At 38.1% G+C, this 26,175-nt stretch overlaps 2 protein-coding genes across 5 annotated transcripts in view; both read left to right on the forward strand.

Moving 5' to 3' along the window:
- Positions 1 to 7,764: 7,764 nt before the first annotated feature.
- On the forward strand, positions 7,765 to 23,014 carry LOC127439286 (hepatoma-derived growth factor-related protein 2-like). The gene is made up of 16 exons (XM_051695523.1): positions 7,765 to 7,967; positions 8,494 to 8,570; positions 9,660 to 9,798; positions 9,909 to 10,079; positions 10,442 to 10,564; positions 14,711 to 14,779; positions 14,865 to 15,045; positions 15,227 to 15,308; positions 15,483 to 15,786; positions 15,909 to 16,033; positions 16,112 to 16,179; positions 16,280 to 16,350; positions 18,690 to 18,791; positions 18,961 to 19,114; positions 19,254 to 19,374; positions 22,439 to 23,014. The coding sequence occupies exons 1-16, from the start codon at positions 7,896 to 7,898 to the stop codon at positions 22,566 to 22,568; spliced, it is 1,989 nt and encodes a 662-aa protein (XP_051551483.1). The 5' UTR covers positions 7,765 to 7,895; the 3' UTR covers positions 22,569 to 23,014.
- Positions 23,015 to 24,549: 1,535 nt separating this feature from the next.
- Positions 24,550 to 26,175, forward strand: part of LOC127439275 (AP-3 complex subunit delta-1-like) — a 43,301-nt gene continuing 41,675 nt past the window's right edge. For all 4 annotated transcript variants that reach the window (XM_051695493.1, XM_051695494.1, XM_051695495.1 and 1 more), the window contains exon 1: positions 24,550 to 24,838. In XM_051695493.1, the coding sequence (XP_051551453.1) occupies positions 24,743 to 24,838 (96 nt within the window). In that variant the 5' untranslated portion in view covers positions 24,550 to 24,742. The remainder of the gene's footprint in view (positions 24,839 to 26,175) is intronic.

Below are 26,175 nucleotides of genomic sequence, written 5' to 3' on the forward strand. Positions count from 1 at the left end.
CCAACCGAGAGAACCGCAGCCTTATGAGGATTGTCAAGCAAAATCGATTCAAGAATTTGGGTGAACTTCACAAGGAATGGACTGAGGCTGGGGTCAAGGCATCAAGAGCCACCACACACAGACGTGTCAAGGAATTTGGCTACAGTTGTCGTATTCCTCTTGTTAAGCCACTCCTGAACCACAGACAACGTCAGAGGCGTCTTACCTGGGCTAAGGAGAAGAAGAACTGGACTGTTGCCCAGTGGTCCAAAGTCCTCTTTTCAGATGAGAGCAAGTTTTGTATTTCATTTGGAAACCAAGGTCCTAGAGTCTGGAGGAAGGGTGGAGAAGCTCATAGCCCAAGTTGCTTGAAGTCCAGTGTTAAGTTTCCACAGTCTGGGATGATTTGGGGTGCAATGTCATCTGCTGGTGTTGGTCCATTGTGTTTTTTGAAAACCAAAGTCACTGCACCCATTTACCAAGAACTTTTGGAGCACTTCATGCTTCCTTCTGCTGACCAGCTTTTTAAAGATGCTGATTTCATTTTCCAGCAGGATTTGGCACCTGCCCACACTGCCAAAAGCACCAAATGTTGGTTAAATGACCATGGTGTTGGTGTGCTTGACTGGCCAGCAAACTCACCAGACCTGAACTCCATAGAGAATCTATGGGGTATTGTAAAAATGCAGATGAGCTGAAGACCACTTTCAAAGAAACCTGGGCTTCCATACCACCTCAGCAGTGCCACAAACTGATCACCTCCATGCCACGCCAAATTGAGGCAGTAATTAAAGCAAAAGGAGCCCCTACCAAGTATTGAGTACATATACAGTAAATGAACATACTTTCCAGAAGGCCAACAATTCACTAAAAATGTTTTTTTTATTGGTCTTATGATGTATTCTAATTTTTTGAGATAGTGAATTGGTGGGTTTTTGTTAAATGTGAGCCAAAATCATCACAATTAAAAGAACCAAAGACTTAAACTACTTCAGTCTGTGTGCATTCATTTATTTAATACACGAGTTTCACAATTTGAGTTGAATTACTGAAATAAATGAACTTTTCCATGACATTCTAATCTATTGAGATGCACCTGTATATATATATATATATTTTTATATATATATATAATCGGGCGTTCCCACAATTCCCTGCATGACCCATCATATTTCATTATATTTTATGGGAATAGTTATGTTTCTTCTTATTTTTAATATCAGTACATACATTGGGGTTAATGTAGTTTAGTCATTATTTTAATTTCACATGTGTTACCCTGAAGGTATTTAGTGTTTGTGTGAGTGTCTCTACATGTTTATTGGTCATTGCTCCTGGAAGAGCCACTATTGGTGAATTTCATGTCATCATGTGCTCTTCTGTAATTTTTACGGTGATTAACAATACCTTATAAAGTAAAAAGCAGATTTTTACAGTTTCAGAAGGTTAATATCAAGTTTATGATGTTTGTTTTACTGTAAATTACAACAGTTTTAATCTGTACAATTTACAGGTTGTTCTGTAAAGTTGTTTACATGTTTACTGTATTTTTTACATAATTATTCTGACAACCACAGCTGCCAGCTTTTTTTTTTTTTTTTTTTTTTTTTTTTGTAAAAACAACAGGATTTTTTTAAAAGTGTAAATATGCAAAGAAAAGAAAACATACATGGGAGAAGTCGCAGATTAATCTTCCATAAGGAAACATAAAACAAATGTACAGAGACAAATACAAGTCTTGAAAAATAGAGGTATGAGGTCATAGTACATTACAAGTTGGAACCTAAATTCAAGCATGCATTCCACGTTTTGATGGCTTTTTTGCTGGAAGAAGTGGACAGGGTTTTAATGTAAAATCCTACATCTTTTTGGAAACGAGAAAAAAATACATACTTTACACTTATGAAGTACTTAGCAAGAAAAATAATTAAGTTACATAAAAAAATAGACCTCTTCATATTGTTTATCAAAAATAATAAACCCAAACAATACATTCTCAAAAAAAAGTTGAAAGTCTTTATGGATGGAATCTATAATGAATTGAGATATACCTTGCCAAAATATCTTTGTGTCATCACAGTACCAAAAGAGATGAAAAAGAGTCTCAGACTGTGTATCACAAAAAGTGCAGTTCACATCAATGTTCATTTGAAAATCTTGACACAATAAAAGATTTAACTGGATAGTATCGATGAAGAAGTTTAAAAGAAACCTCTTTCACTTCATTTACTAACAGATATTTGTTAGGAAGTGTACAAACCTTTTTCCACACAATATTTTTTTACAGATCTATTCCAAGTTACTATTACATGTAGCCTGGAAACACAATCATTTTGGAAAAAATCTCGAATATGTCTATTATTTTTCATATTAGGAAGGTTAAAACAAAGTTTACCTACTGGTGTGTCAGCTGGATCTGGTGGAGTTATATATGAACAAGATGAATAAAAGGGCTTATGACCTTTAAATAACATAATGACCCCAGTTGGAATAGCATCAAACACAATAAAAAACTCTTTGGGGGTGATAGGGATTTATAATGAAATAGAAATTCTTGATATGTGAACAGATGATCATCCTTATTGAATAATTGGCTCACAAGATTAATACCATTTCTAAACCACTTTTCAAAAAACAAGGACTTACGCTTGTAACAAATATCCTTATTATTCCAGATGAAATAACTAGTTGGAGAATAATTGTGCTTGAAAACAATAGATAATGCTAAAAGAGCCTGCTTGTGAAAATTAGACAGAGCAATTCACGCTAGCGCCATCTTTGATTTTTAATGGGAATGAAAATGAGGTTGTGAGGGATAGACTTACCATCTCTTCAATGGCATGAACGGTATAAAGCTGTATAAAGCTCCTAAATCACATCTGATTTTCCACAACTCATGTTGTCTGGAGTTCTTTGTGTACTGAATGTTCTGGGACAGATAGTTTATCAATGTTTTGTCTGTGGAACGATCCAAAAACACTTTAAACTGCAGTACAGCCCATTGAAGAGATAAGTCTATCCCTCACAGCCTCTTTGTCATTCCCATTAAAAAACAAAGATGGCGCTAGCGTGAATAAGAAGCTATTTGTATTTTAGTAAAGATAATAATTACAAATAGTATTTAATTGACAGTTAGGATACGGTAAATGTGATAAATTATTTACAATATTCAGGGCTCTACCGTGCAAGCGTTTTACCCGCATTTGTGAGTGAAAATTACTGCTTGCGAATGCAGAAATTTATTTGAGCGCATGCCGTGAGTAACAGCTGATCCAGGGGCGTAGTTTACAGGGGGGATGGGGGGAGGTAACCCCCCCAGTAATCAAAACAAGCAAGTACAACCCCAATATTTATACCATGATCAATGGAAACATGTAGATGCTTCACGCTGCAACCCCCCCAATGTTCAAGCCAAATTTACGCACTTGAGCTGATCTAACGCCCAAAGTTATGAACGTATTATTGCAGCCTACTATTAGAATTAAAATACTTTTAAAAGATGCATTAAAAGCGCCTTTTTTCACTCTCACACGGCTGTGAGCACTGTCCTCTCCCTCTCTTTCTTTCATGCGCATGCAGAGGTCGAGGGAGAGATATACCCATGGAGCTATAAAATACCTGGAGAGAGCTATCCGTTAGCATCCCCATCAAACTCGCTAACTTTCCATCAATATCTTTATCTTTAATATACTCCCATCACTAAATCCTACCAATTAAACCTGTGCTTTCCAGGAACCTAAACACTACTGATTTTTTCCCCCTTCCCGTTTCTGGATCTAACAATTTTTTTAATGTTATTTCTTGTTCTCCTTTCCTCCTCATCTCCTCCACAACAGTTCTCTTTCCTCACTATACTTCCTACAATACATAATGACATGTTCTACTGTTTCTCAGACTCCACACCATTCACAAAGTCCAGTAGGATGCTTCGATATTAACTGCATACTGTTATTAAATCCAGTATGCCCCAATCTCAATCTTGATATTATATTTTCTTCTCTCCTGCTCCTCCCAGAGTTCCTTCCCCTCCCCACTACTGACTGTATTGTGTATAGATGTCTCCCCTTAGTTTCTGTATCCCAATATTGATGCCATCTCTGATATATCTTCTTTTTTTTATTAAAGACTTGATTTCTGACCTACCATGTGAGATCTCCATTTCCACTGTATTCCCTTCCATTGCTTGTTTAGCCAATCTATCATCCTCCTCAATCCCTTTCACTCCCACATGTGCAGGGACCCACACTAACTGTACCTTCACTCTTAACTGCTGTAATGAATATAAAAGATGAAGAATTTCCAATATAATATCTTGCCTTGTTTCAGATTGCCTAACATCAAGAATTGACCAGAGCAGAACTTGAGTCTGAGCATATTACTGCGTGTTGTATATTAATCTCACTTATCCATTGTATTGCTATCATTATTGCCATAAATTCACCAGTATACACTGATAACTAATCAGATATCCGTATCTTCTTTACAATTTTCAACTTTGGAATGGTAAATGCAATCCCGACTTGTCCACTATTTGGATTCTTTGATGCATCTGTGAATATGAGTGTATTATTTCCAATCATACTATTAATAATTTGTAAAAGGTTTATCTGAGAAGACGTCTTTGTCATGTATGAAGAATCTTTTTTTAATGAATTCTGTAGTCATTTTTAATGCATGCATGCTCTGTTGTGATACATTACCAGTTGTGTCAACCTGAACACCGACTGTGCCAATAAGGCTTTAATAAATAAATAATGCTAAGCGCACACACGCGCGCGCGCACACACACACACACACACACACACACACAAACACAGTGTAACCCTGAATCAGTGTTAAGTGTAGACTGTAACTGCTCTCAAGTCAATTCGGCAATAACTTAGGTCTATAAAATCACACTGATTCAAACAAGAGTTTCTGATTTTAATTCAGTCATTTTAATTTCCTTGTTGATCACCTTGAGCTGTGTTCCCAAAGGACAGAAAATCAAAATGTTGTGTTTGTGAGACAGAAATTAAAGAGAGACATAGAGATTTCTTGACATTTAAAGAGATTTGTTTGTTTTACAAAAAGTGAATTTGGAATTTCAACTACTGTACATGATAACGCACCTTCACTTTCTTTTTTATTATTTAGTACACCCACTTTTCCAACAGCAGGAATTCTGCGTAGAGTCATGGGTAACGCACTTGACATAGTCTTTTAAGCACTTGATGTGTGAGTACTGACTGATTAAAACCTATTACAATAAGGTTTCTTTTTCAAATGTTTATTGCTCAATCTGTCAAAGCTAAAATATTTTTTTTTTAAATGTTTATACAAAACAAAGGGTTGTTTTAGAATAATATATATATATATAGTTTGGTATTTATTAAAATAAAATAATAATAATAAAAATGCCAACTTATATAAGAAGGTCATCATATTCTGCAAATATTTAGATCTGTTTATTCCAGGATATTGTAGACAACCTTGAAAAATATATGATAAAAACAGCCCAGTTAATGAATGTTAAAGCATTGAGTCACTGTAGCTGCTATTGACTAGAGTGTTCTGATTGCATTTACACGCCTGTGACCAGCAGATGTCCTCAGCGTGCGGCATTTCGAGCGCTTCGAAACAGTGAATCATTTTGCGAAGCAATTGGTTCAATTGACTCGAAGTTTCGGAAAGCTTCGTTTCTGCCATGACTACCCTTTTTTTTTTTTTTTTTTTTTTTTTTTTAATTAATGCTTTATTGATTCAATGCCACAAGAACAAGAGGTATTACATATCCACATAATCAAATTAACATTAGCTGCCAGAGAGAGAGAAAAAATAAAGGAAGAAAATTACATAAATTTCAATGCTTTCAGAGCATTACATGTTTTCAGTGCTTTTTTGTTTTTTGTTTGTTCCAAGAGGTTTACATATAATTTAAAGTCATTTATAAAATGTGCAAAATTTGGTTTACATTGAGCCCACTTCTTTTTATGTATATGGAATTTTCCTAACAAAATAAACAAATGTATAATATGTTGTTCTTTACAATTCAAATTTTATTTTTCTGTATAAAAAAGTACATCAGATATACAAATTTCTATCATACACTCCATTTTTCTTTTAATATAAAATTCCAAATCCTTCCAAAATAATCTTGAGTAAAGACAATGAAAAAAAAGATGCAAAATAGTTTCTTTTTCTTGACCACAAAAATCACAGGAATATGAAATATTAAGCTTAAATCTTTCCAAAACATGCTTAGCAGGATAAATTCTATGAAGTATTTTGTAAGACACTTCCTTAACTTTGTTATTAATACAAAACTTATTTGGCAGTTTCCATGCTTTAACCCAAGAGATATTACCGAATAAAGAAGACCAAAAAAATCTTGCTGCCGGTAAGGACACAGAACAAAGAGCATTCCTTATAAACTTATTGCTACACTGTTGTTTTAAAACATCAACATTTTCAATGAAAATGTTTCCACAAAGATTAATCATGCTGATTTCTTCTGAGTTACAGTTTTTCAAAAGTAACATCACACTCTTTGGAATTGCGTCAAAAACAATAGCAAATTCTCTTGGTTTAACTGGTAATTGAAATTTCTGAAGAAATTCAGTATATGACAACAAGTACCCATGGGAATTAACTAACTGTCTTACTAAAAGAATACCTTCCTTGAACCAAGTATGATAGAATAAAGATTTGTTTTTAAATAATATGTCCTTGTTATTCCATATGAAATAGTTGTGGGGTGAAAAATTGTGCTTATACACCAATTCTGCCATGACTACCCGGAATATCATCATCAAGCGATTGTGACGTAAAATATCGACTTTTAGCGGCATCGAGCGGAGGGGAGTGCAATTACAATCAATTAAAGCTCAAATTACAGAATGTGTGGCATAATGTTGATTACCACAAAAATTATTTTCTACTCGTTCCTCCTGGTCTCTCTAATTATTATTATATATTTTTTTTAAATCGAGTTTACAGTGAGGCACTTACAATGGAAGTGAATGGGGCCAATTTTTGGAGGGTTTAAAGACAGAAATGTGACACTTATAATTTTATAAAAGCACTTACATTAATTCTTCTGTTGAAACTTGTGTATTATTTGAGCCGTAAAGTTGTATAAATCTTGCAGACTACTGTTCTGTTCGGATGAACTTCTAGCTATTTGTCACCAACGTTAACACGCATATTGTTTGTTTTATGTCTATACTTTTGCAACAGTGAATATTTTAACATTTTCGGATTGGCCCCCCATTCACTTCCGTTGTAAGTGCCTCACTGTAACCCAGATTTTTAGCTTTTTATAAAGAAAAGGAGGAACGAGTCGAAATGAATTTTCGTGTGAATCAACATTATGCCACAAATGAATTCTATTAAACCCCGAATATACCTTTAATTTTAATGTGACAATTGTAATACTAGTTTTTAAATACAAATTGTGAGGGTACAATTATTGTTTTAGAATTAAATTACTTAAAAACAGATTTCCATGAGAATTATGAAATAGTTTTTCAGTCCTCCCAATGCGTTGGCCCATCGTTGTTTTATTCGCAAGATTTGCATTAATACCACATGTTAAGTGTCCAGAATGAAGATATAAGTCATTTTAAAAATTGTCATTTCATAATCAGGTCAACGCGAATGTAATTACAATACTTTTAAATTGAAGTCTTTAGCGGCGTACACATTGTACATTTATATTGGTAGACAGAAAGAGTGACAGCCCATCCCTCCAATTGTCGACCTCAGGGGGAGGGACTTCCGCTGACAGAATTGGAATTGGCGGAAACTACTTCAGAAACCAACCGTCTATCCTCGCGTGCTGTGCTCGAAGCAGGTCTCACATTCGGCCTTAAAAACGGACCGCAGACGGACACAAACCAGCAGAACGAGGAAGCGGTGCATAGAGCGACGTTAAGATGCCGCACAACTTCCGGCCCGGCGATCTTGTCTTCGCTAAAATGAAGGGATATCCCCACTGGCCGGCCCGGGTGAGCGCAGCAGCGAGCACACCCCCCATCAGTCCCAGTGACCAGCTTTACTTTTGTGTCTTCACGTTTGCATTTTATATTCTGCAGATATATTCAAGCCCGTCTTATATCTACCCATTGTATAATGTATTTGATTCATATTGTTGACATAGTAATGAATGTATGAATGAGCTACCTGGCTAACTAATGTCGCGTGATCGCATAGTCAATGTTTATTTTGTGTTTCATGCACTTGGGAATCGTCTTAAGATGGATATTGAAACAGTAGCACTTTTTACTTCTCTTTCGTCTTGAACGTTAATAGTGTTTTGGTTCAGTCTCATAAAAAGAGGATGTTTTCCAATGCAAACACAGAACCAGTAGTCTATTTGTATTTAAATTAGATCTTTTATAATATTTCAGACAAAGTAATTGGTAAAGGGAATTCTATAAAGCTATTTATTTTAATATAGACATATTTCTTAAGTTCAAGATGATATGTTGTCACTTTTTTTAAATCAAATCTGTATTTCTGTCTCTCCTCCAGATTGAAGATGTTGCAGAGGGGGCTGTGAAACCACCACCTAATAAAATTCCCATTTTCTTCTTCGGGACCCATGAAACGTAGGTATCCCTGGACTTCAATGAGCACCTGGGTAAGGGTTGCGCCAGCTGCGTGTGAGGTCTCAAGTAAGTTGGGACGTAAAGGGCTTCACACTAAGGGCTTAGTAACTACTAGTTAGTTTGTAACTAAGTCAGTGCTTAATTTGGTTGCACCACCTGTTCTTAAGGCAAGACTGAACTAGTAGGTCGTAAGCTCTCCGTAAAGTAATGCGTAGTCGCATATTATGACGTTTACCTGGTTTGATCCAATAAACAGCCTTCAAATTTGTACACAGAAGTGTTAAAAAGCCGTCAGTTTCAGTTTGATCTTGTTACATTACAGAGCCGCTTAAGTATTTTTTATTTTCTCTCTCGTAAATGTAAACGAGTGTAAATGTCAACATCATACTGTATGTAGAAATGATTGATGCCTGTCACGTGAAACATGAGCTCATTAAATATCATAAAATATCAGTCTGCTTTTTCATTCCATCAGTTACTCCTGGTTGGAGGCTTCCGTAAATATTTAGTTTATACATAGGGTTACGTTCTACCTAAGTTTAATGGCGCAACGATCAAATATTTAGAAGTGTGTAAATTGTTACTTAGTGCCCATTTACGCCACAATTAGGCTAGGTTGTAACTTGCATATAGCTGGTGCAACTGGCCCCTGGTCATTAATAATGAGAAATGGATAGATTATTTTTGGTCTTGTTATGTTTAGAGACCAAATAACACAACTTCTGCCATTAACAAGGATCAGCACTACCTGTAATAGAGCTGTTTGCATTACCTCAGCTGTTTTCATGTTCTGTTTATTCATGTCAACTTATCAGTGCAGCATTTTTCAGTTATCACATTTAAGGCATTGAATTCCCTGTTCAAAGTGTGATGATGCTTTGCTTGACAATTATTGACATGACCTCAAGAGTCAACAGGTGGCACTTGAAGAACCTTTTTCTAGACATCACTCCGATGATCATTTTTGGTTTCTATATATAGAAAACCAAATATTTATCTGGTGTTTTGTTGATGAGGACCATGGAATGCCACCGACACATTTATTCATCAAATACACGTCTGATTTGAACTTTATTTTCTCCATTTCAGAGCATTCCTTGGACCCAAGGATCTTTTTGCATATGAAGAGTACCAAGACCGGTACGGGAAGCCCAGCAAAAGGAAAGGGTTCAACGAAGGCTTGTGGGAAATCCAAAACAATCCACATGCGTCTTACAGTGCACCTGTGGTACGTTTTGATTTTGCATCAGAAATCAATATGTTAATGCTTGAACTATGGCAGAAAACAGTGATTTATTAGATTTTTTTTTTTCTCTCACTTGCATACTGTATGTTTAGTCTGAATCATCATCTGACAGCGAGGACAACGAACCTGCAGCAGCAAGTGATGCAGGAGATGATGAGGAAGCAGTGGTACCAAGGAAAGCAGAAACGGGAAGTGATGATTCCAACTCTGGGAGGGAAGATCAAAGGAAGGCAGCCGTGAAGCGGAAAGCTCCTGCTGCAAAGGTATCCAAACAAAAACAAACATCTCTGCTGTGAAGGCTAACATGATCTCCATTAGTATGCCCTCTAACAATGCTTAGTTGTCAGATGAATAGATCTGAATTGTTGCATCACTATATATTGTTATCTCTTCTCTGGCATGCTTCTAAAGCATTACTCATTGTACTTTCAGGTGCTGTAAATGTGTCCTTTCAAAGCGTTTTAGTTGGAGGACAGAACGTTACATTAACATTAGGATTAATAACATTAGTGATTGTACAGTAATCAGTGTGCAGCGTTTAGTTTAAGTGTGTAGAACATGAGCTTGTAGATTGGTGTGAATGGATTTCATTGAAATGTTGACAGTTTTATATTTAACTTTGCAGAAGCCGCCGGTGAAGAGAACACGACCATCATCCAGCGATCGAGATGGAGAGGAGAGTGGATCTCCATCAGAACCAAAACCATCGGCAAGTTCTGACTCCGATTCCGGCAAAAACAGTGACCAGGTATTCTGCTCTGTGAAATCGTACAGCCCCAATTCCAAACAAGTTAGGACAGTATGGAAAATGCAAATAAAAACAAAAAGGAGTGAGTTGTAAATTCTATTCACCATGTACTATATTGAAAACACTACAACAACTTATTATTTGATTTGTTTTTTTATTTGTTTTGGTGAAAGTATTGGCTAGTTGCATAAGACGCCATGTTTGATTCCTGGTTTACAGAGTGTGTGTATAACCACTTCAGGTTTCGCCGGGCGCCGGTCCAGAGACCACTGAAAATGGCATTTTATTTGAGGTGTTTACAGAAAAGAGATTTAAAATGTATTGCAGCATTGCAATGAAGACACTCAATGCCGATCTCATAAACAGTGTGTTTATTTAAGGCTGTTATCAGCCACAGCCACACCATACACTTAAAACAAAGGTGAACTCCTTCTGCCCACAGTCTCCCCCATGCACACATACTGTACATACACGAAACATTCAGGAACAGCTATCAATGCAAGACATTACAACCCAGTCAAATAACACAACACATTTCTATTAACAGTTAGAATAAAACAGTAAACAACATTAACACGTTACAGTATGTATGTAGTTACATCGATGAATATGAAATGAAAATAAACATCAGAAACAACAGTAACTCATAGTTTCTGTGAACATGAATAAATAATGCTAGGCTTGTATACAGATTTGGTAAGATATTGAATTTGAAGTTGGCTATACCCTAGTGATGGGAAGATCGGATCATTTTACTGACTTGGATCTTTTGAGTCTCCTTCAGCAAAATGAACGAATCTTTATTCAAGTCATTTCGTTCATTTGAGCAGAATTAAATTAAAATGTTACATTTTCAATAGCCAATCCCCCCCAACACGTCTGCTTATGCAAACTTTGATTATAGTCCCAATAAGCAAAAAATTATAATGCAGCCAAGGACAAATGATGAGAAACAGAAAGATTAGTTCACCTCTGGAATCTTCTTATCAGAGTTGTTCGTTATTTCTGCAGTGCATAGCGTACATGGCTGTCACGTGACAAAAGAATGAACGACTCGGACCAAACGAGTTGAAAGGTGAACTAATCATTTCTGTTTCCGGTACAGCGCCTATGCGGTTTTCACGTAACATATGGAGGTTGTGCAATGCGCACGCGCAGCCAACACAAAATGAACGAATCACTTTCTGAGACTACTCGTGCCTCTGAGTCACATAAAAGACTCGTTCAAAATGAACGAATCATTCATGAACGACCCATCACTAATATACCCTGGATATGCAGGGTAAATAAGGTCATATGAATCCTCTGTTGGACAACAACCAGCACATTGAAAAAGTTGCAATTTCTGTTTGCGTCTTACGTCTGATTACACATGCAACTTTTTGGTAACACTTCACAATAAGGTTCAATTCTTAAACATTGGTTAATGCATTTGCTATAATGAACTATCAATGAAAACTATTTTTAAGCATTAATCTAGGTTAATGTTTTGTTTAAATGTACTTTAAATGTTCATTGTTAATTACCATTCGTTCAAATGTTCCAGGTTAATGTATAGATAAAAGTTAATAAATGCTGTGAAAATATTGTTAGTTGTTATTTCAAGTTAGCTATTGCATGTTGACATACAGAACCTTATTGTAAAGTGTTAACTACAATTTTAACACTATTTACTTTATACCGGTGGTCAGCTCGCTGCTGCTGGTTGAGGCACACAACAATGTAAAGTGAATGTTATCTCCTGTTGCTGATAAACCACTCTCCTTTCTTTCTTTACTTATAAACACACTCGTGCAGGTCTCAACCAAGTCTCTAACAAATCTCCTTTGGAAATTTAATCTCAAAGCAACAATAAAGCCCCGCTTACACCACGATCACACGTGGATGTCACTCAGTTTCAATGAGCGCTCATATGACTGGACGTAAACATGCACACACTCGTGCGGCGAAAGCTCACAGGTGCTATCTTGTGCACCTAGCCAATTCACTCATTTCAAATCAGATGATTGCAACATGTTCCAAAAAAGTTGGGACAGTAGAGTGTTTACTACTGTGTAGCATCACCATTTCTTCAAATAACATTTTATTAAGCGTTTGGGCACTGAAGACACAAGTTTAAGTTTAGCAAGTAGAATTTCCCCTATTCATCCGTTATGCAGGTCTTCAGCTGCGCAATTGTATGGGCCCTTCATTCTCGTATTTTGCACTTCATAATGTGCCACACATTCTCAGTTGGAGACCAATGAGGACTGCAGGCAGGCCAATCTAGCAGCCGCACTCTCTGCTTACACAGCCATGCTCTTGTAACCTGGGCGGTATGTGGTTTGGTGTTGTCCTGCTGGAAAATGCAGGGACGTCCCTGTAAAGATGACGTCTAGATGGCAGTATATGGTGCTCCAAAATTTTTATACATCATTCTGCTTTAACGGTACCCTCACAGATGCAGAGTTACCCATGCCCCCCCATAACATAAGAGACACTGGCTTTTGGACATGACACTGATAACTGCTTGGAAGGTCCATTTCCTCTTTGGCCCGAAGAACACGACAGCCGTTTTTCCCAAAAACTGTTTGAAACGTAATCTCGTCAGACCACAAAACACGATTCCACTGTTCTACTTTCCATCTCAGATGAGACCTAATGAGGTGCTTCTGGACAGTGTTGATGTATGGCTTCTCCTTTGCATAGTAAAGCCTTAACTTGTATCTGTGGATGCAGCGATGAACGGTGTTGACTGACAAAGGTTTACCGAAGTATTCCAGAATGTTCCCATGTCATGATATCCATTACAGACGAATGACGGTTTTTAAAACTGTGACGTCTGAGGGATCGCAGATCACACAGTAGTGCCCGACCAATATATCGGTCGGCTGATATTAGCCTTTCACCGATATATCTGTATCAGCGTCTATTTTTTCAATATGCGCCGATATGAAAACTTTTTTCAGAACATATAATGCAGAAAACAATACTTTAGAATTGGTGTCATAGCGTAGTTTGTCCAGCAGAGCGTGCTCCGACTCCATTGTTTACAGAACTGACTCTGAGCTGACAGTGGCTCTGCAGACAGGGCGGAGTTAAACGGTGTCTCGGTAAGTTAACTAGTTTGTGTAATACATACTGGAAACTTAATAAACAATGACCCCATCATTTTTCCTTTTTAATATAACTAATATAATGTTAACCCTGTCCCTGACAACCATGTCACTCCTGTTTATCACATCTGTTTGCTGTTAGCCAGCTATAGTTTGTCAGTGCAGTCAGTAATGTAGCAGATTGAAAGGTAAACATCAGAGCATCTTTTTGCAGCTCAGCAGACAACGGTGTGGTGGTGGATTGTGTCTGTTGAGTGTTGATTTCATGCTTCAATGTTGCCTAGTTGGTGAGACACAATGCTGGAAAGTATCCAGCATTTCTCAGTGTTTATTTCTAGAATTTGTTGACAATGTATAATAATAATGTCAAATATTCTTTGATATAAATATTTAAGCAGCCTTCTGAGTACCTTTGCATAGTCATATCGGTGCACAATCCACATAGAAAAGGTCTATTTTCATTCCAGCTCACAAATTAGCTATATCGGTCACCATATCGGTAATCTGTGAATTTTCACTCTCTAAAATTGGTATCGGTCTCAAAAATCCCATATCGGTTGGGCCCTATCACGCAAATTCATAAGTGGTTTTCGTCTTAGCCCTTTACGCACAGAGATTTGAAAGGATTCCTTAAATCTTTTCACTATTTTGAGCACTGTAGAGGGCAACATTAATCTCAAATTGCTGGACAATTTGCTGATGCTTCTGTTGGCAAATTGGCGAGCCTTAACCCAACCTTATTCTTGAAAGACGAGGCTTTTATTGGAGACTCCTTATATACTATAACACAATTGTGTTACCTCTTTAACACCTCCTAATCACGTCACCTGAAAATAAAATGTTTTTGGTGCCATTGATGCCCAAAAAAATGCTGTCAGGGTTGACAGCTTACTAGGTTTTGAGGAAAAAAATAAATTAAAAAATGTGTAAGCTGAGAGTAATTTTGATATTTTGTCAGAATGGAGTTGAGCAGTTTTAATAACATTTGATGTTTCTTGTAATAATGTAATTTAATAAATGTATTTACATTGTATACTGATGTATTATCCAGGACTTCACACCACAGATAGAGTCAGGTGGTCGAGGTGGCAAGAAGCCAGCTGGCAAAGGCAGAGGAAAGGTGAGAAGACATCCATTAACGCATGAAAGTCACTATCTATTTCAATGTACCTGCATGATAAAATATTGTTTTTGTACCATTTTAGAAGGCGGCATCAGTTTCTGATTCGGATTCGGGCTCCCAGTCAGATCCCAGGGCCGCCGGGAGTGACTCAGAAGATGAGAAGCCACGACCGGCCATCTCTGGATCAGAATCACAATCTGGATCCAAATCTGACTCCGATTCAGAACCACCTCCCAGGAAAGGCCCTCAAAGGCGCAAGAAAGGTGAGAACATGCATTTTGCAACTTGACCCCAGCACATTGCTAACATAATAATTAGTTTTAATAGTCAAGTAATTGCGTTGAAGAGCATCACAATGAGTGGAAACCTTACCTGAGGTGCGCTCGGATATCAGAAAACCTAGAAAAGTACATCTGAATGACAGTTTTTGCATCATTTTCCAAGCTGAGAAACCTCCACCAAAGCCACGAGGAAGGAAACCCAAACCAGCTCCAGAGAGAGCGCCTTCAACATCTTCAGACGATAGGTGAGCTTGGTTTATCTTTTAGGTTTTATTTTTTCCATGTCCACTAAACCTTCATGTTGTCAAATGCAAATATTGCACTATTCATTGCAGGAACATTCATTAAACTTATTTTGTGAATTGAAGACCACATACTGTAGGTGACTGTTTGGGTTTGTCTTGTTTGTTTATTCGCAGTGACAGCGAGACGGACCGTGTCAGCGAGTGGAAGAAGAGAGACGAGGAGCGACGGAAGGAACTGGAGGAGAAAAGGAAGAGGGAGGAGGCTGAGGAGCTTCGTCGGCTCCGGGAGCGAGAGAAAGAAGAGGAGGAGAAAAGGAAGAAGGAAAAGGAGACCAAAGGCAGGAGAGGCAGCAGCAGCAGTAGTAGTAGCAGCAGCAGCAGCTCGGACGATGAAGTGGACGATCATCCCCTCAAAAAATCGAAGAAACCTCCACCTCCCCCGATCCCTGCACCATCAGACTCTGATTCCCCTGCTGAGGTTAGCCATCAGAATTTCCAAACCATTTATATGGTACTGCCCTGCAAAAGCATAACGCATGAACTACGTATTTTGTCACATTTTTATAACCAAAATTGAGCATGTTTCTTTTTACTCTGTAGGTGAAAAAATCTGCCAAGCGTCAAGACAGCCGGAAAGGGCGACAAAATAAAGAGGTGAAAGAGAAAAAGGAGAGGCAGATAAAAGAAAAGAAGCCACATAGATCAGAGGAGAAACACAAAACAAGGTAACAACATCTAGACATTTACTGTCTGATGTGCGAAAAGTTCTCCAGTCTAATGGCGATTACATTATTTCTCTAAAGACCTAAGCCTGAGAAGCCGAAAAGAAGACCAGTGCGTCGACCTGAAAAGACAGTTGAGAAGAAAAAAGGTCTAAATCCCACGAAACAGTCCTTTAAGTATTTTTTTTAGTGTAAATGTAATGCAAACAGACTTTAAATTGTTATTTTGCTTGCTTTATATAAATCCAGAACCCTCTCCTGAAGAGAAACTACAGCAGCTCCACACAGACATCAAGTTTGCACTGAAGGTTGACAACCCAGTAAGTACTGACAACCCTACTGCCCATGTGTCAGTATTTTTGCATGAACCTTTTGCATTTCATAAATTACGTAAAAGTTTATTTTGCAATTGTAGCTGCGGGGCTTTGAAACGGGGTAAATCTAAAAGGATAGTTCACCCAAAAATGAATATTTTCCTTATTTAATCACCCTCATGCCATCCCAGATGTGTATGACTTTCTTTCTTCTGCAGAACACAAATTAAGATACTTAGAAGAATATTTCAGCTCTGTTGGTCCATACAATGCAAGTCAACAGTGTCCAAAACATAGAAGTTCCAAAAAGCACATAAATGCAGCATAAAAGTAATCCATAAAACTTGAGTGGTTTAATCCATATCTTCAGAAGCGATATAATAGGTGTGGTGAGAAACATAAATATTTAAGTCCCTTTTTATTCTAAATCTACACTTTCACTTTCTTTGTGCATATCGCCACCTACTGGGCAGGAAGGAGAATTTATTAGGGCCGGGAATTGCCACAGACCAACTGATTCGATATTACGATATTTCCTTGCCGATTCGATATGTATTGCAATATTGCGATTTGATGTTTTGATAAAAACTTAATGATAAAAAAAACCTAACTCCTTTTCTCAGAAAGAAATGTCTATTGAAGAACAGTTGTGTCTGAAATGACAATTGTTTTCACTCTGTAATATATCATTTGCAGGTAAAAAGTAGGGATGTGCAAAACTATCAATTTACCAGTCAGTGCGTTGTCTGAACTAGGCGACTAGTTAGTGCAAAGGAAGCCATGTATAAGGCTGCATTTTGTCCATTTGTATTCAACAAATAAATATATACAACATTTTAACTTATCAAACTAATTTAGTTATTTAAGAATATAAAATATAACATATTACCATAGGCTATTACTATTATCATAATGATAATTTTGCAACATACAAATGGAGGCTAAAGAGTAAACTTGTTCAAGAACTGTTGCTGGGGCTGTACATGACACACATGACAGTTCACCTATAGTCCCAATGTCGTTGCATGTTATTTGCATATGCATCCTGAGATGGTCTGAGATCCAATGCAGCATTCTCATAGACAACACTATTCTTACAAACTGCTCCCAGATGACTTAGAGAGAAAAAAAAGTGAGATTTGCACGTGTTCTGCGAGACATGCTGCGTGTGTTGGCACCAAAGTGCAATTGAACTTCTGAACAAAAAAGCAAAGCAGACATGCTCATCGACATGTCTAGTGGCATTTCTTGTTGACAGTGGTGGGTAAATGTGCAAAATTACCCACCACTGCACATGAATTCCCTGGCTGTTAGATCATAAATATTGCGGGTGCAACATGTAGTTTACGCCATCCAACAGTTTGTTCAGCCTTTTTACAGATAAATTATTTATTAAAGCAATGTCAGACAGAATCTGCAGAATGACTTGTGACATACTCTCCACAACACCTCTCAAATAAACTTTTGGATTATGCATAATAACAGGAACATTGATCAATATTGAATAAACGGGGACTACACAAAGAATTAGAGACAAAACTTCTCAGAGAACCTGTTAGTGTGGATCTATGCACAAATATATCTTCCTATATTTATCTAGTAATCATTTTAGCATTAAGATAAATGTATTTTTTATTAAATAAAAAATAGATTTTTCATAAGACTATTTTAAAAACGTTTGGCTCAAGAATCGTGATTTGTAACAATAAAAAAATAACTTTTTCAACAGTTGTCAAAGCTCATTTGCCAGTTTTTCAAAAACGGATACTGTTCACACTTTTTTTTTTTTTCCTCTCCCCTTTTCTCCCCAATTTGGAATGCCCAATTCCCAATGCGCTCTAAGTCCTCATGGTGGCGTAGTGACTCGCCTCAACCCGGGTGGTGGAGGACAAATCTCAGTTGCCTCCGCGTCTGAGACCGCCAATCTGCGCATCTTATCACGTGACTTGAGCGCGTTACCGCGGAGACATAGCGCTTGTGGAGGCTTCACGCCATCCGCCGCGGCATCCACGCACAACTCGCCACATGCCCCACTGAGAGCGAGAACCACTAATTGTGACCACGAGGAGGTTACCCCATGTGACTCTACCCTCCCTAGCAACCAAGCCAATTTTGTTGCTTAGGAGACCTGGCTCGAGTCACTCAGCATGCCCTGGATTCTAACTCGCGACTCCAGGGGTCGTAGTCAGCGTCTTTACTCGCTGAGCTACCCAGGCCCCTTTCACACGTGATTTCTAAATGAAAAAAAAAAAAAAAAAACGCTGTTCTGTTTATGGGAAACGCTTTATGTATGAAAGCTTCCTTGTGTGTCATTCTATTTTCTTCTGCTTCCCTTCACCTTTCAGGACATTGAGAAGTGTCTACAGGCCTTGGAGGAGCTCGGTTCTGTACAAGTGACCTCTCACATCTTACAGAAAAATGCTGACGTTATTGCCACACTCAAAAAGGTGAACTCCTCAGATTAACCTGGAAGTCACACTTCAGCATCTCAAGTTTTCTTTTCAATTACGTATTGTTATATACAAGTATATATATATTTTTTTTTTAATGTATAAAATTAATCATAAACATATATAAATGCACACCATTAAGTGTCCTGACTGTTTTGTCTTATAGATTCGCCGATACAAGGCAAGCGGTGAAGTTATGGAAAAGGCCACTCATGTTTACAACAAATTGAAACTCCAGTTTGTTGGCAAGACTGAGTCCGGTAAACCAAAACCAGATGAAAAGAACCAAGAAAGCAATGCAAATGATACACAAAACACAGGTGAAACATTCTGACAGTTTCACAAACTGTATCATTTTTCCATTCATTCAAATAATGAAACAAATGTATAAATTTGCACAGTGCTTGGATAATTTACCTTCATTTTGATTCGCCTTTCTTTGGATCTTCCCTCCGGCAGACTCCAAACCAGTGAACGGGGAGTCAGAGAATGAGAGAAAAGAGGTTTCTGAATCCAAAAGTAGTCCAAAGCCCACAGTCCAAGAGAACCAGGATGAGAACAAATCCCCAAACACCATCAGGTGAAGAATGTCCAAAGACTGCCTTTCATTGTCTTTGAACAATTATTTATTTTATGTAAAGACATGTTCCCCACAGCTATGGCTGAATTGGAATTCACTTATATTTCTGCTGAAGCACATCTCCGTTGCGAGACTTGTGTTGTCGTAAACGGTGCAAACAATAATTTATCATGTCCAGCTCGCTTATAGTCTGCCCAAAGAATTTTGGCTTGAATGTGAATGCTACAATGAACTCTGAGACCATCTCAAATGTCCACAGTGAACAGTTTATAGTCATGTTCACCAGACACCGATCAGACACATTTCAGAGCGATACATGGACGTTAAGTGCAGCACATAAATAGGAGAACTGACAGATATTGAACAAATAAACAGAGACCTGTGCTTTTATGGTTGTAGCGGAGAAGCTATAAATGGGATGAATTTAGAGATGCAACTTCTCTGACAATTAGGAGCCATTCAGATGTGTTTTTGTGCAAAAAGAGTTTGAAGCAGTGCTATGAATAGAACAAAATGCAACTTGACGTTGCATCCAAAAAAAAAAATGGCGCCCTTGCGGCAAAATGCCAAAGAGAAAAAGCGAGATGTTTTTCAACAAATAAACTTTTTCTTGCGCTAAAAAGTTAGATGCAGCACAATGGATACGGAATAGTAGCTAAACTTTACACACTGTCTAAAAAAATGCAGCGCTTTGCGCGAAATGCTGACAAAAAAAAGTCAAAGACGTCTGGCTAGCACATATTTGTTTTTTAACAAATAAATAGACTTATGGATTATGCATAACAGGCCAACAGTAATTGTCTTCAAATTTATTGTTGAAAGTTGAATATGTTACAAAAGCTGTGCTTTGATGGTTGTAGTGGTGATGCTTAAAGAGGATGAATTTAGTGATGCAGCTTCTTAGGGGGGCTGTTCAGACTAAACGTATTCTTGTGCAAAAAAAGTTAAATGCAGCGCAAAGTATAGAACAAAACACAACTTGACACTTCGTCTAAACAAACCTGTGGCACTCCTGCGAGAGATGCTGTTTGTTTATTTTTTCATCATCCCACACAGGAGTGGCACGTTTTTTTAGCCTGCATGTCAGGTTACATTTTGTTCCATATGTTGCGCTGCGTCTAACTTTTTTTTGCGCAAGCACACTGTTGGTCTGAACATAAATATGCGCTAGACAGATATTTTTGACCGTTGCTCCACATCTTGCATTTTTTTTTTTTTTTTTTTTTTGCAGCAAGATGTGGAGCAACTAGTGCCTGACCGATATATCGGTCAGCCGATATTAACGGCCGATATTACACAGCTCAAATTAAATATATCGACAGCCATATCGGTGAATTTTCCCTCTCTAAAATTAGTATCGGTCTCAAATCCCATATCGGTCGGGCTCTAGGAGCAACGGTCAAAAATGTCAGTCTAGCGCATATTTATGCTGTTTTTCAACATAATAGGGGCCCTTCAGACTAAACACAGCACAAAGTATATAACAAAATGCAACCTGACATCTTGACTTAAAATGATGAGATGTGGCACAGTGGTCAGAGATATCCATCTAGCACACATTTACTCTAATAAAAAAAAAAACACTGCAAACGGATGCAAAAATGCATTTGTTCTGAACTTTTCCATAAGCCCAAAGTATACTTCGGTTAGACGCAAACGCAAGGCGTCTGCATACAGGACGTGTGATGCAAATGTCATCATCAGCAGAGTGCCTGAGCGTTGAAGGTGTGCAGCCCATTTATTATTGTTTTAAGACTTTCTTGTGACGGTACACACCAGCACAGTAGGTGGCAGTAATGCACCATAAGCTGGATTGCCAACCACCAATAAACATCACAATAAGAGAATACTCTTTATTGCCAGTGACAGCGCTGTGGATCATGGAAAAACATTTAACGAAATAGTGCTTAAATAAACAGCAAGGGTGTTGATGTCGGAGTTGCTGTGTTCAGTCAATAGCTGTATTGCATTGTCAGTGCTGTCTTGTTCGGTACACAACGATATCATATTAGTGTAACGGGAGCCAGTTGGTACGTGAAAGCTGTGCAGTGTGTGTAAACCTCACTTCCCTGGCCTCAAGAGGCGCACTAGCGACTGACACTAGGGGCTGTAGCCTTTAGCCTCCTCGTTAGCGCGCCCAGCTCCCGTGCCGGAGACGCTGATTCAAATACTGTTCAGAGTGGGTCAAGCAGGACCGGTTACATTAGCTGGAAAGCTAGCTAGTGGGTACTGAGCCTCATTGCCGGTTTCCATGACAGCAGGGCTTATCAGAATCAGCTTTATTGCCAAGTATGCTTACACATACAAGGAATTTGTCTTGGTGACAAAGTATGTAGCCTCTAGCAAGCTAATACTCCCTAACAGGTTGATTTCACGACTGCGATTCAGTTAGCAAGTTGTGTGTATATCTTTGCCGAACTGCTCACATTTTTAGTGACACATACCTGATCCGATATTCTAGATGTAGAACATAAGCTAAATATCGAAAATGACTCAAAAGTTTCAACTAATATATATATGTCTTCCATTTAATATGGATATCGTTTTATTGCCCAGCCCTAACCGTTCATAATCTAATTATAACACTAATTAGTGGGTCCACAAGGTGGCAGCACTCACATTGGAGCCGTTGCAGACACAAAGAACTGCTAGAAGATGTAATCACCGCTAAACATCAGGGGACGAAGGTGGAAACAACAACAGTGGATGTGCACGTCAAGAGTGTGTGTGTGAGGTGGTCAGGAGATTCCTGCCTTTGTATAACTTGAGTCTGAAGGAATATGAAGATGTATTTATGGGTCTAAACTCTTGAACAGAAATAGTTCAGTATCTCATAGAAGTCATCTGCCAGCGCAAATGGATGCAAAAATATGTGGTGTGAACTGACTTTAAACTGTCATGCTAAAACACTCTTTGAAAAGTCGCATCTCTAAATGTATCTCCTTTGAAGTACTATTTGCAACCTACTAAGATTTGAGACATTAAATCTAATCTGGCATACTGTATAGCATGAATGGTTTGCAATTTGTGATTCATGTTGGATTTGTATGTATTTGTCTTTAAGGCCTAATCCAGATAGCCCAACAGAGCAGCAGTCACTCAATGACTCTACAGATCCTGATCCAACAGCAGATACAGAAGCAGTAAAAGAGGACTGCAAAGAACAGGAAGAGCAGATGTCTGATGAGAGCTGAATGGTGAATTGCTGTCAGTGATACATGAACTCTGGACTGCATCCCTCTTTTAAACTTACAAACACATTCTGGCTTCCTTCATTTGTGTTGCTTTTTGTCTGCCCATTTTTGTCAGCTACATGAGTTATGTGACATGAACATTGTTAGCACTTTTTAATTAAAGATGTTATGAGTCTGACAGGCACCTTAATATAATGTTTGATGTGGTGGAAATGATTCTGCACTGACAACATTTGTTCAATCGAGGGAGAAAGTTTTATTTTAGAACCACACAGACGTGAAGGGGAAAACATCAAAGCCCAAAAGGATTTCAGGACTGCTTGTACTATGAAGCTGCCTTTTTATGAGTGAAACTTTTTTCTTTTTTTTTCTTTTGTTTTTGTATGAAAAATGAAAATGTAAAAAAAAAAAAAAAAAGCAATCTGGTTTTGCATTGATCAAGAAGACTCACTAATAATTAAGCCATACAGCAAGAGATTTATCATAATTATGTCTCTGTCTGGTATGGATTTCAATTACTGTCTATGGACTAAATCCTGATGACGTTCCGTTTGTTGTCCGTTGTCTGGTCCTCTAATAACACCTTGCATCTGCATATTGATTAGGATAAAAACCTAAATAGGTTGCTATTATTTTCTTGGATGTCGTAAAACGTGCTTATCATGCATATTATAAACATGTTTCTAGTGCTATGTAACTTAGTCCAAGCATTTTTTCTAAGCATCTGTGAAGGATTAATAAAAAAAATCTGCATGATGGCCACAATTTTTGATATGCTTTTAAACAATGGCCACATGGAACACATGCCTGCATATCATTGGATATGTTCAAACTAAAATACTAATGTACTGCCTAGTGGATACTACACAGTATACACTGTATGCTTCATCCCTGGTGGTAGTATGCTGTTCCAAATACACTTGTATTTAAACAGGTTTCTGGTGTCACACCTGATCATGCGAGATTGCATGATGCTAAAAACTATACTAAAAAAATATTTATGCAAATGATCAAATTCAATTTAACATCATGGTTGTACAGGAATAAACAACATGATGACTTTTCCTCATATATTGAAAAAGCAGTAAGATTATGGAATCGCTATGCATATACATTACTGGTGTCACGTTCCCATAAACAAGCATTTGATTGGTCAGAGTTTTAACGTCATTACATAGGCAACTTTGAAATACTGGCTTGTAGTGTAAACAGCTTCTGTGATCTAACGGTCTGCTAATAACTAAAAATAAATTAAAATATTGCAAAAATGCCAATAGCGAACAAACAGCACAAGAAAAAAAAAAATTATACAAATACAAACACAATAAAAATGGCTAAATGTCTCAAAGGTGCACTCAGCTATTTTTTTCCCCCATTACAAAAAGATTTACACCTACAAATGAAATGTTTATAAAGAAAATCATGACCACTCACATGAGATAAAGACATCAGCCATATCATTGGCCTTATAATAGCTGTTTTATTCAGCAAGGAGAGGGTCTCCTCATGGGGGCGGCCATATTTGGATCACATGACCAGCCAAATACTACTCCCTTAATCTCAGTAACTGCCCTGTTATTAGACACTTTCACTCAAAATAAATTAATTACGCCTGACAGTAAATTAAATTTATACAATGGCATTAGTAACAGAAAACTATTGCGTTTGAGTGATTTTGCCTCCATGCTCCTAGGTGTGCCCCTTTAAATGGAAATGTACAAACCACAAGTCTTTTTTTATTTAAACAGTCTCTTAATATGTTGGGTTAAAAAAGTCTAATTGTGTAAGAAACAAAATTCAGCCAATATTACAATGAGTAATAGCTTCTTCAAAATAATGTGTGAAACCAGCTAAGACATTTTCCCACATCAAGAAACTAGAATAATTAATTTTCTCATATTTTAATTATTTTACCATAGTGTGACGGGAGCGTCCTAGTTCGTCGCGTCGCGTCGCGTCTTTTGCTTCAGTGTGGATGGGTTTGTCAGTCAGCAGACTCAGTCGCCATTTTGTCAGCCATTTCCTAGACGGGTCCACTGCAGATCAGCACTCACAGAAAGAAACCCCTCCTGCACAGCTGCTGTTCGGGACTAAATGAGAGACAAGCGCTCCAGCGGGCCGGTCAGTACTCACATTAAGCCCGTGTTCGCGGTTCGGACAGGAGGGAAATCATCATGGCTCTGAAGATCGTGAAGGGAAGCATCGATCGGATGTTCGATAAAAACCTGCAGGATTTAGTACGTGGCATTAGGAACCATAAGGAAGATGAGGTGAGACCATTTTTATACGTTTAGTTTAACTTATATGGTCAAAATCAGAATCGGCTATTTTAATACAGTTGTACAAAGTGCAGCTGGTATTAATTAATAAAGTTTATCGAGTGTCAGTGATCCCAAATCACCTGATATCAGGTGAGCTAACCACATATAACCTGCTTTCAAATCATATAATTGTTATTGTTATATAATAAAGGATTATTTCAATAATTTCACAAAGCCTGTGTGGCAGGGTACAGCTGTTAGTGTTGTTATAATACTGTGTCATCGTTTTGTTTATCATGGATGAGGCCGGTTAGCATTGCTAACGGTCAACACTTACAGAAATACATTCTGTAAAATACGTGCAAATTTGAGGAAATGTGTATGACATCTTGCTTTAGACACCAACCGACTAGTTATAAATAAAACGCACATGTTCTGTACGCTTCAGAATAGATGTTAATTAAATATAGCTTGCCACACTGTGTGTGTGTGTGTGTGTGTGTGTGTGTGTGTGTCATGAGATTGGTTGTGTGTCAAAACCTAGTGAGCTGCCTTCCTAGACAGCATTATTTCGGCGTTGTAGGTGCGTTCCTAAAACATTCAATCTCCCCTACAGTGCCTGAAAGGTTCGAATCGAATGTTTAGACGCCCTTATGATGCCCAAAGCGTGCGATTCCAACATGCTTATGATGCCCAAAGCGTGCGATTCGAACATGCATATGACACACAAAATGTTTGATTCCAACATGCTTATGAAGCCCAAAGCGTGCGATTCGAACATGCTTATGAAGCCCCAAGCGTGCGATTCGAACATGCTTATGATGCCCAAAGCGTGCGATTCGAACATGCTTATGATGCCCAAAGCGTGCGATTCGAACATGCTTATGATGCCCAAAGCGTGCGATTCGAACATGCTTATGATGCCCAAAGCGTGCGATTCGAACATGCTTATGATGCCCAAAGCGTGCGATTCGAACATGCTTATGATGCCCAAAGCGTGCGATTCGAACATGCTTATGATGCCCAAAGCGTGCGATTCGAACATGCTTATGATGCCCAAAGCGTGCGATTCGAACATGCTTATGATGCCCAAAGCGTGCGATTCGAACATGCTTATGATGCCCAAAGCGTGCGATTCCAACATGCTTATGATGCCCAAAGCGTGCGATTCCAACATGCTTATGATGCCCAAAGCGTGCGATTCCAACATGCATATGAAGCCCCAAGCGTGCGATTCGAACATGCTTATGAAGCCCCAAGCGTGCGATTCGAACATGCTTATGAAGCCCCAAGCGTGCGATTCGAACATGCTTATGAAGCCCCAAGCGTGCGATTCGAACATGCTT

The sequence above is a fragment of the Myxocyprinus asiaticus genome, chromosome 50 (assembly GCF_019703515.2).
Source record: "Myxocyprinus asiaticus isolate MX2 ecotype Aquarium Trade chromosome 50, UBuf_Myxa_2, whole genome shotgun sequence".
Lineage (NCBI taxonomy): Eukaryota > Metazoa > Chordata > Actinopteri > Cypriniformes > Catostomidae > Myxocyprinus > Myxocyprinus asiaticus.

Excerpts from the sequence above, each read along its gene's own strand:
- LOC127439286 (XM_051695523.1), top strand. The coding sequence starts at position 7,896 with ATGCCGCACAACTTCCGGCCCGGCGATCTTGTCTTCGCTAAAATGAAG. Across the intron at positions 10,565-14,710 it reads CCGGCAAAAACAGTGACCAG|GACTTCACACCACAGATAGA; the intron begins GTATTCTGCTCT and ends TGTATTATCCAG. Across the intron at positions 15,046-15,226 it reads CCCTCAAAGGCGCAAGAAAG|CTGAGAAACCTCCACCAAAG; the intron begins GTGAGAACATGC and ends TCATTTTCCAAG.